Source organism: Cynoglossus semilaevis, chromosome 5 (genome assembly GCF_000523025.1).
Source record: "Cynoglossus semilaevis isolate Cse_v1.0 chromosome 5, Cse_v1.0, whole genome shotgun sequence".
NCBI classification, from domain to species: domain Eukaryota; kingdom Metazoa; phylum Chordata; class Actinopteri; order Pleuronectiformes; family Cynoglossidae; genus Cynoglossus; species Cynoglossus semilaevis.
This window is the reverse complement of record NC_024311.1, coordinates 18,458,282-18,471,619: the sequence shown is the minus strand read 5'-3', so window position 1 is coordinate 18,471,619 and position 13,338 is coordinate 18,458,282. Positions and strand designations below refer to the sequence as shown.

The 13,338-nt window shown below is 39.2% G+C and overlaps 2 protein-coding genes and 1 long non-coding RNA gene across 9 annotated transcripts in view; 2 read left to right on the top strand and 1 right to left on the bottom strand.

Annotated features, from left to right (window-relative positions):
• The first annotated feature begins 477 nt into the window (after positions 1–477).
• Positions 478–2,638, top strand: LOC103379395 (transmembrane protein 266-like). The gene is made up of 2 exons (XM_008310931.3): positions 478–563; positions 673–2,638. The coding sequence occupies exons 1-2, from the start codon at positions 521–523 to the stop codon at positions 1,326–1,328; spliced, it is 699 nt and encodes a 232-aa protein (XP_008309153.2). The 5' UTR covers positions 478–520; the 3' UTR covers positions 1,329–2,638.
• The window catches only part of LOC112487015 (uncharacterized), a 13,291-nt gene continuing 1,125 nt past the window's right edge, over positions 1,173–13,338 (bottom strand). Inside the window, exons 1-7 of one of the 7 annotated variants that reach the window (XR_003049698.1) lie at positions 11,928–12,196; positions 10,748–10,975; positions 10,209–10,422; positions 9,634–10,063; positions 9,107–9,253; positions 2,655–2,819; positions 1,173–1,307 (exon numbers count right to left, since the gene is read on the bottom strand). This is a non-coding gene — a long non-coding RNA (uncharacterized LOC112487015). Of the gene's footprint in view, positions 1,308–2,654; positions 2,820–9,106; positions 9,254–9,633; positions 10,064–10,208; positions 10,423–10,747; positions 10,976–11,515; positions 11,575–11,927; positions 12,197–13,338 lie in introns of those variants that run through there. The other 6 variants (XR_003049696.1, XR_003049701.1, XR_003049700.1 and 3 more) reach the window with 6 other exon arrangements.
• LOC103379386 (insulin gene enhancer protein ISL-3) overlaps positions 9,776–13,338 on the top strand; it is a 6,767-nt gene continuing 3,204 nt past the window's right edge. The window contains exons 1-5 of the mRNA XM_017032668.2: positions 9,776–9,900; positions 10,257–10,446; positions 10,717–10,982; positions 11,982–12,277; positions 12,780–12,947. Of these exons, the coding sequence (XP_016888157.1) occupies positions 9,843–9,900; positions 10,257–10,446; positions 10,717–10,982; positions 11,982–12,277; positions 12,780–12,947 (978 nt within the window). The 5' untranslated portion in view covers positions 9,776–9,842. The remainder of the gene's footprint in view (positions 9,901–10,256; positions 10,447–10,716; positions 10,983–11,981; positions 12,278–12,779; positions 12,948–13,338) is intronic.

Below are 13,338 nucleotides of genomic sequence, written 5' to 3'. Positions count from 1 at the left end.
AAATACTTAGCTATGTCCATTTTTTTGATTAAAAATCAGAAAAAATACACTTTTTTGATACTTCAACTTTTGATCACAGTAAAATACTATAGCAATAATTTCCTGAACAAATCTCCGAAAATAAAAGTTTCTCAACACTAACAAAACACTATATTTCAATGAGAAACATGCAAAATAGAAAAAAAAATCTGAAAAAAATTGCAAAGATTTTCATCATTAATTTTTAACATCTGACCAAAAAAGTTAAATTATGCCAACTATTGATCAAAAGTAACATACTATTTAAATACATTTGTGAAAACGTCTTCAAAAATAAGTGTTTTAAATTTAGTACTTTGCCTCAAAAGAGATCCCAATGTGGATTTTTCAACAAATAATAGCAGATTACATAAGTGGAGGCATTCGACTGTGAGTAAGACATAATTTAGTAGGTTATTTGTTTGAACTTATATTTTTTATTTGAACTAACTTGTAATATCTCGTTATTATTTTTCACTAAGATACGGTCGGACGTGACGACATGAACAACTACATCAGCCAATACTACAGTGAAGCCAGTCAAGGTAATACACAGTAAACTCAAAAAAAAAAAAAATTGCCAAATATTTTAAGGCTGTCAAAACGAAACCAAGTGGTCTGGTCCTTTTCCAACTGGTTTGAATCTTTTTGCAGACGCTGCAGCTCTTGGTTCAGGAAGTCGCAACATCACCATGGCATCCATTGATATTCACCTTCCTACCAGCACAAATCCACCTCAGTCAAACCGAGTGTTGGCTGTGGAGAAGCTGGGCGGTGGTGCGGTGGAGTCCTCCGGCAGCATTCTGCTGTCGCGGGGCAGTGTCACAGCACGGCCTCACGGCCTGAGCAGCCACATCCCTGTTTCACCAGTGACAGACTGCAGCTGCAGCAGCAGCAGCAGCTGCAGCAGCAGCACAGCTCAGGAACTGAGTCTGAGATACAGCTCTCCCCACTGCTGCCCTCCTTCACTCTCAGGCCAAGACCCCAGGGACCCCGGTGGGGTCATGCAGGAGCTGCTCTCCCTCTCCGAGGGCTCCTGCCTTGCACAAAAAGGCCTGGCCGTCGACCCTGTCAACGTAAAGCTTCCCAGTCCTACAGGCTCAGCAAAGACCAGCCCTGAGCTGGACCACAGACTAAACATCTTCAACCACAGGAACCAGGAGGAGAGGCGTGGCCAAGGCAGCGGTTGTGTGCTGTTGCAGACTAAGCCTCTGATCCATCTGCAGGGCGGCGACACCGAGCCATCTCTGGAGGAGAAGTTCCGGCTCCTGGGTCCAGCTGATACAGCTCTGGGACACATGGATACATAAAGATTCATGAATTAATTCACATAAACAGGGAGGGTTTTTTTTTAAACTGCCACTGAAAGTTTGAACAAGATGAAAGGGACCACATTTAATATGTCCAAATGTTTCCAGTCCAGATCTAGTTTGGGCCTTTGTTTTAGCCAGTACAGATGGTCCTCAGTTCATATTAATCTAGTCTCAGCGTTCTGTTCTCCTAATGTTCCGCACTAATGGATTTCTAAAGGCGTGATTCCCTGAAATAGCACAACAAGACAATAACGTCCCAGAAAGAGTTACAATTTTCTTTGTGGACATATTGTCATCAGGAATTCAGACTTTGAATAAATGCACTGAACTTTACACGTATTTAAACCAGCAGGTGGCGGTCAAGCCTACACACTGAACACTAATGTAAATGCTTAAAAAACACAAACAGCCACCATGCCATTATCTACAGCTACAGTGAGGGTTGGTTTTTTTTTTTTTCTTATTTTGTTTCCTTTCATTAACATCATGAACTTTCACTTCATCCAGCAGCCACAGGGTAACTACAGTCTTCAAGGCTTTTTTCTTTTTCTCCTTTGTTCATTTCTTTAACGTCATGAGACATAAATATTTTAAAGGAGAGGTTTTTGTGTTCGTGTGAAAAGTTAAACATCGTGATTCTTCAAACAAACCCGACCGGTGAGCTTGAAGCATGAACCTTTAAAAGATACTACGTGCCATCAAAGGTGAGCTAAATCTTTGCACTTTAATGTTTACAATGTTGACACTTTTTTGCAAACTTGACGAGGAGGAAACAAATCATTGCCAAAAGCAGACGTTGTCATTTGAGTAAAAACAGCGAAAATAAAAGTGAGTATTTCTCTAACTGCTTCTTGTTTTCTTGTTTATTTTAACGTCTTTAAATTTGGATATTTATATCGTATCATCGAGGAGCGTTTGGATTCACAGACTCATCTGTTTGCACAAGAGATTAAAAACAGTGAATTATTTAAGTTCATCAACAGATCGTTTACTGTTTTTGCTAATTAATCTAGTCACTGCAACTGCCGTGTGAAGACGACCCATAATTACCTGCTCATATAATTAATTCATTTTTTGTTTTGTTTGGCAAACATTTGTAGATGTTTTAATTCTTAATAACTTTGTAGACCTCCAGGGAAAATCACACAACAAACTAACACCAGCAGTGGCAGCTGTACAGTTAACAAATAACGCAAAGATTAGATTAAGGTATAGAATTAACATAAAGTTAAAAACTGGAAATAAATTTGACAAATATCCTGGTGGACATTCTCAGTCATCGAACTAAATCAAAGAAGTTTTAAAGAGTTCAACTGGACTCACCTCCAGTTGAAGACGTTTCTCCTCTTCATCCAAGGGGCTTCCTCAGCTCTACTGACCCCTGGTGGGGAGTTTCCAGGATTCCAGGGCCAACGAGTCCCATGTTGTTCCAGGTCGTGGCCACTTTACTCCACTCCACACCCCCCTTTGCGGTGGATGGATAAATACCTGGATAAAATGAATAAAACAGAGCAGTTGAAATAAACATTCATTTGAATTCATTCATGTGTGAAATCAATCTGATTGGTCGAGTCACTTCTTAAACCCAGACAATGATCTGGAATCAGAGGAGGTTAGGATTAAACACTCAACTTCCTGGATGGAAGTTCTACTCAGTTTGTCCTGTTAAAAATGACCAACTACTTCAGTAGGTGTTACACAGTATTCTTTCACTGTGAGCTACACAATCAAGGGAATGGTGCTTTACATCAGTGGTCCTCAACCCCCGGGCCGCGGACCAGCAGTTGACCTCGGTGCTAACATGTCAAATTGATTTCCAAAAACATTTTCTTCACTCAGCTGCAAAAAAACAATAAGTCATTTAACTCTTTTCTAAGATTTGAGTTAAGTTAAAAACAACATAAAACTATGAAGATAAAACCTCACGGTGTAAAGTGTTCCTGCTCTACCACCGACAGATGAGTGAAACCTCGGTCTAAATGATTCATATGAACCTAATACGTCAATATAAATCACGGCGTGGACCAGTGAGAGCCAGGACGGCGAGCAGAGCTGCAGCAGACAGGCTGAGAGGTTGATTACTGGTGGGACGTCGACGGTGAACGCAGCGCCGCAGTCACTGTCACACTCACAGGAAGTTCAGTGAATTAACGGTGACCATTAGACACTTAATAACTGACATGTTTTAATCATGGCACACAGGAAGTCACTTTAACTGCATTAACATTACATGACCACTGTTTTCACTCTCATTAACCAAGGACAGTAACGACCCGACACAGAAGATTCACCTGCAGTCCTACAGTAGGATGATGACTTCACCCTCCTCCTCCTCTCTGCACCTTGGAATGAATTTAAAGATATTTTTCTGTTGACGTGACTTTGGAAGATGTTTTTTCTGAATAAAGTTTTTATTTACCTACTACTGTTACTGTACTGACGCAGCTTTCTCAAAAAAGAAATAGAAAAAAAGATGTGGATGAAGTGCACAAAAATCTAGGTCAAGATTTTTTCCCCCTTTTTTTTCGGTCTAATGTCAATTCATTTTGGCCAATCCTTTCCTACTTTTTGCTATTTTCCCCATTTGCTTTCTCGCAGTTTTTCCCTAATTTTTCGGTATCTTTTGATTCGACTATTTGACATGTTTGTATGTTTTAAGTAACACATAATTTCAAACATGGATCATGCAGCAGGTAATTCCTGATTCCTACAAACTCCTCAAACTGAGGTGGTTTTGTTTGCGGTCGTGATTTCTCAGAGCTCTGCCCTGTGGCTCAGTCTCATGGAGGAGAAATAGATAATGGTTGTAGAACTGCATCACTGCTGCGGTCTGACAGATTCAGAACACATCTCACACAGAGGCCACTCTTCCACCAGCTCAGAAGCTGAAGAAAAATACAACTAAATTATACATTGTTCTTTAAAAAGCTTCTCAGGTTCTCTTTTTGAAACATATTTCTTAAGTGCCTGATCCTGACGTTCACTGGGTGGAAGAAATCCACTCAGGAGACTGTTGTCATGGCTACAAGAATGTCTTTTCTTTTCTTTAAAGAAAAAAAAAATTAACATACAATTTTCTTTTTTGTTATACTGACCTAATTTTCCTCCTGGATGAAAGTGGGTCAGAGAAAATCTAGTGTCTGGTCATTCTGGTCATCACTAACCTGACGCCACATTTGATAAAATGAAGTGGATTACATTCAAAAAAGAGAACAATCAATGCAATGCATTTAGACGTTTAACTGGAAATAATAAAACACACTGGTATTGGTCCAAATTTGTAGGGAATGTACTCACCATCCACAGAACACAAAAATAAAATAAAATAAAATAATCTATTCAACGTATATAAAATGGGTTAATCATAGTTTTCCTTTTTTAAAGAAAACGGTAATGTAAACACAAAGAAGAGATAATGAGTTATGGGATAAACATGAGGGTCGTGACCTTTGGGAGACGTGACTTTACATCAGTGATGAGCTCCAAACAAGTGGATAAAATAATCTACATAACATGAAAACTAATTCAGCAGTGTGACATGTAAGGACAAAGTTATGCATGACTTGATCCATGAAGAGTCAATTAGCAAAGAGTTTTTAAGTAAAAAGCAGAATTCTTCAGGGAAACGTCTCCCACCGACGCACTTTTTCTCTCCCACTCCCACTAAAGCAGGTTGCTGTGAAACAGACGTTAACGTCACGAGCGCTCATTAAGACTAATCTGTCCTGTGGAGGAGAAACCATGAGCGCATTCTGTCAGAAAACATACAATAAAATTTACATGAACTCCTTCGTTCACTAGGTTTAAAAATTCTATCTGAAAATTCTTTACCCCAAGACTTTGAATTATAACTTTTGAACATGAAAAAGTCATGTCATGTGACTTTGGTCACCAGGTTTTTTCCAATTAATTATTTTGACATCAAAGCAAACATAATTTTTTTTAACCAAAACTTAACAATAAAAAATACTCTGGTTTAGCAACAAAATACTGTAGCATCATCAGATTGTTTCTTCTACCAAAGCTGGAAAGTTCTAACTAAAAAGACAATCATTTTTAACTTCTGATTAAAAGATCAGAAAGACTTAAAAAAAAAAGCTCCTCTGATTTTCCAATATTCTATATCCCATAATGCGTTAAACTCTTTGTCCTCGTATCAGTGTCAAATTTACAAAGTTGCCATTATGACTCCTAAGAAATAAAGACAGTTTTAATAAATTACTTCAATAAGTCAGCACTAAAGAGCCTTCTTCCAAAATAACATTTTTCCATTTTTAGTTTTTATGTTAGCCAAAATGTAGCTAACAATAGTTTTAGTATTGAGTGACCAGACGTTTGGTTTTGGAGCGACCACAGCAGATGGTCCTGCTGCGTCTCCAGGTCAGAGCCGGTGACATCAGTGGCCCTGCGACCCGTCTAACCTCTGGTCTGTAGTCTGACGTAGCAGCCCGGGATAAATCACAATCACTGTCCCAGTCAGAGCACCGGGTGTCTGCTAGCACGTGCTGGGGGCCCTGCAACATTTCCATCTGGCCTCTGGGGAGTCGCACTTCAATTGCTCTCAGCTAAATGCACTCACGTATGAATATTTCAGTACAATTTAATGTTCCAGCTACAGCCCCAAAGGAGCAGAGCATCAATTTGTGAACACAGTTCTCTTGGAGTTAAAAGCCAGGCTGTATAATACAGTATGAAGGGTGCTGTCAATCTGAGGGGCGTCTCTCACAGGAGGGACAGAAGAAGACACGGCACTGTCGCTGCACAGACTCCAGAAAAATAATTCTCTTAGTTCACTTTTGGAAAAACGGTAACAGCACAGAGTTCTTGTTGCAGCGAAGAAACAATTCACTCTAAAGGAGGTCTCTCTAAGACACACACACACACACGCACACACACAGGGCGTCAGGCCTTCGTGCAACACACACGCAGGGCGTCAGGCCTTCGTGCGCCTACTGTGCTGTTAATATAATAACCCCACAGTGAGTATAAAACCTGTTCCATCTCAGAGAAACATTCCCTCAGGCGGCAGATCGTGACTCCATCAGACGGTCAACGAACACATTAGAAATCAGCATCATTAAGGAAAAAAACAACTGAAGTTACACTACGTTTGTCTGCTGTCACTGTTCATGGTCAACGTGGGGGAAAAAAACGGGCCAACTATAATGGAGTAACCTACAATACTGATGCTGGATTCTGCCCCCTCGCCTCACCCTCGCCTCACCCTCGCCTCACCCCAGATCTGGGTGTAATGGTTAACGTGTTGTGGAGCAGGGCATCAACACATTTATTTTCCAATCGTCTAATATTAAATTCATGAAAACCAACAGCAGTTTGATGCTGCCATTTGTTTCCCTGTCTGTTTGGCTCAGGTCTCTTCAGGTGGAATCCTGTTCCAGCGTGTGCACGGGCGTCACACCCTGGTCCAGAGAGGCTTCTCTCCTCATGTAAGTGACACAGCTTCATGTTAAAACTCACTGATTAGAAAGAGGATTTTCACACTTCACTAATGAGAGCCGCTGATGAGAAAATACAAACTGTGCATTTGTTAAATCCACTGACAGTTACAGTAAAACGGCGACGGAGGCCAGCGCCTCCCCAGCTCTACAAAAGTTCCCCGAGGCTCCAATCAAAAATTAATACTAATTATCATGTAAATGCTGCATTAACTCTGAAGAACGATGAATAATGAATCCACAACATGGTTCTCCTCTCAGAGTGGGCCTGCGTGCGTGAAAAGGGGGATTTCTTTCTTTTTTTGAGCACGTATCAAACACCGGTCGGAAAAATGGAGTTAAACCATTTAGATCAACGTCACTCTGGACTCTGGTGTATATTACTTTTTACTATTTATACTATAAAAATCAGCCAAATATAACTATAAATATAGAGTATATGTATATGCCTACTCATTATAAATATACAGTATATGTATATGCCTACAGTAAATATATATATATATACTGTATATATGAGGTGGCTTTAATGTCTTCACAACGATGAAGGACAATAAAGGAACGTCAGAGATAAAAAAGCTGCTGAACGTTGTCTCCAGGTTTATCTGATATCCTTTACTGACACCAGTCCAACGATGTCAACGCTAATGGAAAAGAACCTGGCACCAGGTCAAGTCATTACTGCAGGAGACAATGAAGAGACTCATATTCTGTGATACTGAAAAGAAAGACAAACGCTGTCTTTGATCTGAAATAAAAAACTGTACTGTAACTTACAGTAGGGTCTGGATTAGGGTAAACACACACACACACACACACACACACTGTGCCATAGCTCCAGCTGATTGTAGTCTGGAGACTGTGTGTGTAAATTATTTAGTTAAAGACTCAAAGGAACCACAGCGTGTTCTAGAAGTTCTGTCTCAGCCTGGAAACAGCAGAACTTGGAACCAAGAAAATCTTGGCTGCTTTATATTTCATGAGTTTGAAAATGGTTAGAGACTTTTCTCAGACGAAGTGAATATGAAAAATACTTCATGTGAATTTAACTTCCTGGTATTTTGTATATTATCAACACTTCCTAAGAGTTTTGTCTCGTTTTATGAACTGGACGTATCGTCTGCCTTCATCAAACTCTCACACCACACCAGACACGTCGGCCTCTCCTCGTCCTCTGAGCAGGAAGATAAACCAAAACTTCAACTCCACGCTGCTGTGACTGAACCAGTCGTTCAAGCCTCTGATTTACTTAATGCATCCTAATTCAATTCAAATACCATTAGCTGTGTGAGTCGACAGGAGCACGACTCAGTCACAGAGAACAGAAGAAGAAAACTCATTAAAAAGAAATAACATATCAAGATGGAATGACTTGCAGAATTCATAAACAATAACACACTGAACTTTTTGTACTGAAGAAAGTGACGTTCATGTTGGAGCCATTGATTTGAAGTTGGCGGAAAAACTTCTTTTTGAAGCATCTCCAACGCTGTGTGTTAATGCAACAACATTGACATAAAAAAAACTACAATTACACTCGACTCCCGACACAATGTGATTATTTTTACTCATGATACAAGTCTGGGACAAAATGCCGTTAAATATTTTAAAAAAATAAAAGTTTATTAAAAAATAATATCAGTGAATTAAACACTGCTATCCTGACTTTTGCCATGAATGGTGCATTTTTCCAAGTCACTGTCTAGTCTAGAAATTAGGCTAAAAGACAAGTCAGATATTTTGGCTAAAATATAACCCAGGAAAAGCTAAAAAAAAATATATATATATACATTAAATTAAATTACAAAAGAGGTAAAAGACGTATTTTACAACAATGAGTTACAAATGTAAACTCGGCCTGACTTTAACCTGATAGTTTGAGTTTTTAAAAAAATCAGAATCAGATTTGTTTTAATTACATTGAAGATGATCAGAATGAATAAACACGTTGAACTGATGCAGTGAAGAAGTGGATTTTCGGTGGTGCAGATAAATTAAACTACACCACGCAAAAATTGAAATTTTTAACTAGATAAATTGAAATAAAATTCCTCACACACACACACACACACACACACACCCCATAACTATCGTGTTGTGACCTGAGACAAAGACGTGTAAAATCAGGTAAATAAATCAGCATTATTATACCTTTCAGTAAAATGACTGTACGTTGAATAATAGTGTAAATAATAATGTAAAAATGGATTAGAAAAAGCTGTATTCGCTGTTCGACGTACAGTAATTTTTCATCTATTTTATAATATATAATAAAATATATTATATATGTACATATAAAATATAGAGCTAAATAATTACCTCATTCAACATGTCCAGCACTCTCGAAGGTCTTCTATCATCAATAACTGCAGTGCTGATTTTCCACCAGTAGATGGCCTTGTTCTCGAAAAGATAAACGGCAGAACAGCGATTCTTCTGGAGAGGTTGATGAACGAGGACGACTTTCTATGGAACATGAAAACATAAGGAAAATGATAAAATTGAAACGGAAACGTAGTTACAGCTTGAATATGATTTTGAAGACAATAAAAAATATTAAACGTTTTTTGCATTTTTCTTTTAAAAAAACGTTTTAAATCGTTCAAATACCGAAACGACGCTGACGAATCTCTAAAAAAATAACTTCATAAATCAATCAATACTACAAACGTTTTAATTTTTGTGAAAAAAATATATTTTTGTTAAAAAAAAATCAATGTATTTCCAAAACATCGAATAGAAAAAAAATCCATATTTTCTTCTTTAATCTACATATATATATATATTTGAATATTGATTAAACCGAACTTCACATGCAGACCAGGGCTTTAAATGCTCATACTTACACAGGCTCAGGCTGACGCGGACAAGGTGATTGGAGAGTTCCGTCTGCTGACGTCATGACGTCGGAGGAGCCGAGGGTGCGTGGGACGGTGCAGCTTCCTTGCCCCCCTCCAGTCGGGACAGACAGAAGTTCTCAGGGAGGCAGGCGAGGGTCCAGTCCAGCAGCTGACATCTTTTCTGCCTCGACCACAGCGCCCGTCATCCTTCCTGTATGGTGGATGTTATTTTCAACTCTTCTTTCTTGGGTGATATGGGGGATCATTCCAAAAGTAAGTAAACATCCGCTCCAGCGGACACTTCCAGGGAGACAGATCGTGTCTGCGCCGCAGCGGCTTTTATTTATGGACTGTACGTGAGATATTCGGTAGAGGATTCGATATCTGGAGGGAATCAAAACACCGAATCGAACGTCGAATTTTGGAGAGAATCCAACTTCATTTTGGAAGAAAAAAAAAAGAAAAAGAGATAAATAAAAAAGAATTGTCCGGTATGAAAAAAAAACGAGATCACTGCAAATCAGACACGATCTGAATTCTACTGGTTTCAATTTTCTTTTAACTTATTTGATAACATTTACTTTTAGTTACGGAACATCACAGCAGTGTGTGTGTTTTTTTGGTTGCAGAGAAGCCAGGATTCGCGATGTGTGTGGGATGTGGAAGTCAGATCCATGACCAGTACATACTGAGAGTGTCTCCGGACCTGGAGTGGCATGCAGCCTGTCTCAAGTGTGCAGAGTGCAGTCAATACCTGGATGAGACCTGCACTTGTTTCGTCCGGGACGGGAAAACCTATTGCAAAAGAGACTATGTAAGGTAGGAGTTAAGGGAGGAAAAAAAAACAATCATAGTCATCGGTAATCAGCAAAAAGTCTGTGTTTTTGGAGACAAATATCACATAGATTCTCCTCGGATCAATGACAAGAAAAACAGGGCAAGCAGCTTCGTTATGACACACAAAAAAATACACAGAAAAACACTGAAGAAACTTCAATTCAACATGAATTAAACCTTCATATAAAACCGTAAGATTTCGTCTTATTTTTTCTCGTATAATGTAATAAATAAACTCATTTTTTCCCACAGGCTCTTTGGAATTAAATGTGCAAAATGTAACCTGGGATTCAGCAGCAGCGACTTGGTGATGAGGGCCCGGGAAAACGTCTACCACATCGAGTGTTTCCGCTGCTCGGTGTGCAGCCGGCAGCTGCTGCCGGGAGATGAGTTCTCTTTGCGGGAAGAGGAGCTGCTGTGCCGGGCGGACCACAGCCTCCTCCTGGAGAGAAGCTCCGCTGGGAGTCCGTGCAGCCCGGTGCACATGCACTCCAACAACAGAGCGCTGCACCTGCCAGGTCAGAGCAATACTATTATTACTATTATTATTATTATTATTATTATTATTATTGGAAGATTTTTTTACAAACTGCTATAAATACTGGTATAGTTTTGCTAAATATTTTAATAGAACAAATAACAAATGTAGGCATTAAATCGTATTTTTAAAACTGTATTGAAGTAAATGCTGTATTTAATTTATAATGTATAAATAATATAATAATAATACATAATAAACAGATATACTTGTACAGTTTAATGCTTTTGAACCCAACTGTAAGCAGTAATGACACAGTGAACATTCTTAAAAAAAACTAAAATCTAAATTGAATGTCGATTTTTTTAATCGTTTATTTATCGTACACCGACTGTTTTCCCTAGTATTGTACGGTACTTCGATATTCATAATTTTGAGAATAGTTATTTTACCTTTTATTATATAATTGTATAATATAATATATAATGTTACATTATTATATTATGTTATTATTTTAATATAATACAATTCAATGTGGTTAAAGAGAAAGAAGAATGTGTTAAGAATTATTACTTTGGTCTTCAAATCATCTTGGAAATTTGCTTGAGGTTGAAGTGAAGTGTGTGTTTGTGGTGTCTGTGTGAGGAGAGAGAGAGAGAGAGAGAGAGAGAGAGAGAGAGGGAGGGAGGAGAGCGTGTGTCAACAGAACAAGAGCAAAGCAAATGTGTGAACAATGTCCAACAACTTCCTACTTAAAGACGTTATTCAGACACAGGCCTCGTGTTTCAGCAGCGCTGTTCAACCATGACACAGGTTATAAAAAATAAAATAAATAAAATACAAAGTACTGATATTATTACTGCTGAGGCTAAAGGCTAAAGGCTAGAACTTTAATTTAATCTGTAGTGAAATATTGTGTATTAATATAAGATTCATAATTATAATAATAAAACACCATCAGTCTGCAGTGATTGTTATACTTTACCAAACGGTGTGTGTGTGTTTTTCTCCTCCGTCCCCTCCTCTCTCTCCTCTGAAGACCCGGTCACGGTGCGACAGGCCCCGCATCGGAACCACGTCCACAAGCAGTCGGAGAAGACGACGCGGGTGCGGACGGTGCTGAACGAGAAGCAGCTGCACACGTTGCGGACCTGCTACAACGCCAACCCGAGGCCGGACGCGCTGATGAAGGAGCAGCTGGTGGAGATGACCGGCCTGAGCCCCCGGGTGATCCGGGTCTGGTTCCAGAACAAGCGCTGTAAAGACAAGAAGAAGTCGATCCTGATGAAGCAGCTCCAGCAGCAGCAGCACAGTGATAAGACTGTAAGCATCTTCGTAAGTCCAACCGCTTGATTACTACCAACGATTCCTGTGTTTGCTTGATGTTTTTTATTCACACTGGATGATTTAAAAGGTGATTTATTTACTCTGGCTGGGGTTCGGAGCAAAGCCTGTGACGTCATGGTGACAAAGAGAAACAACCTCATCAACTTAAAACATTTATGATTTTAACATAAAAAGTCATGGGTTATTTTGACAGTGACACATGGAAACACATCTAAACTATTTATTTCATATTTATTCAATCATTTTCTCTGTGATTGCGTCATAACAGAACACCCCAGAGCTCAGCTGTAATTAAACATTAAGTCAATTAATAATGAATCAACTGCTGTGGCTTCAGGTGCCTGACCTGAGAGATACAGTGTCAACATCCTTTTACAACCACCATTGTTCGGCGTCAGTGAAACCTTTTAAATAATTTCCACTGCTGCACAAAAACTGTAAACGACAAATGCTGATGTGTTGTTGTTGTTGTTGTTGGCTGTTCCCTCAGAACCTGCAGGGCCTGACAGGGACGCCTCTAGTGGCCGGAAGTCCTATCCGACATGAGAGCACTGTGCAGGGAAACCCGGTGGAGGTTCAGACCTACCAGCCTCCGTGGAAGGCTCTGAGTGAGTTCGCCCTGCAGAGTGACCTGGACCAGCCCGCCTTCCAACAACTGGTGTGTGTGACTGATCTGTCATATTTATATCTACTACTGTTGAAACACGACTTAGAATTAAAGCACACCGTTAAATAATAATACATATTAATTACATTAATTACAACAATAATTTAATTTTTAAAATGTATTTTATTGCACGCAGAACACTTCAAACACCGCAGCAAAAAAATATCCAATGATCTGCACACAGACCATCATATCACCTTCAACACAGAGGGAGCTTTAATTTGACCTGTAAAATGTTTTTAAAAAATCGTTGTCTATTCTGTCTTCTATTGTTCAAATATCGGTGTGTATTTCATCACAGATCATTTTAGATTAGTCTGAATTATATTTTTGTTCCCCCGATGCTAAAATGTTGGGGGACTTCCCTGCACATCGAGGACAA

Bases quoted from the DNA above. Each gene is read 5' to 3' on its own strand.
- LOC103379395 (XM_008310931.3), top strand. From the start codon at position 521: ATGAACAACTACATCAGCCAATACTACAGTGAAGCCAGTCAAG. The intron at 564-672 runs GTAATACACAGT...ATCTTTTTGCAG, and splicing joins CTACAGTGAAGCCAGTCAAG to ACGCTGCAGCTCTTGGTTCA.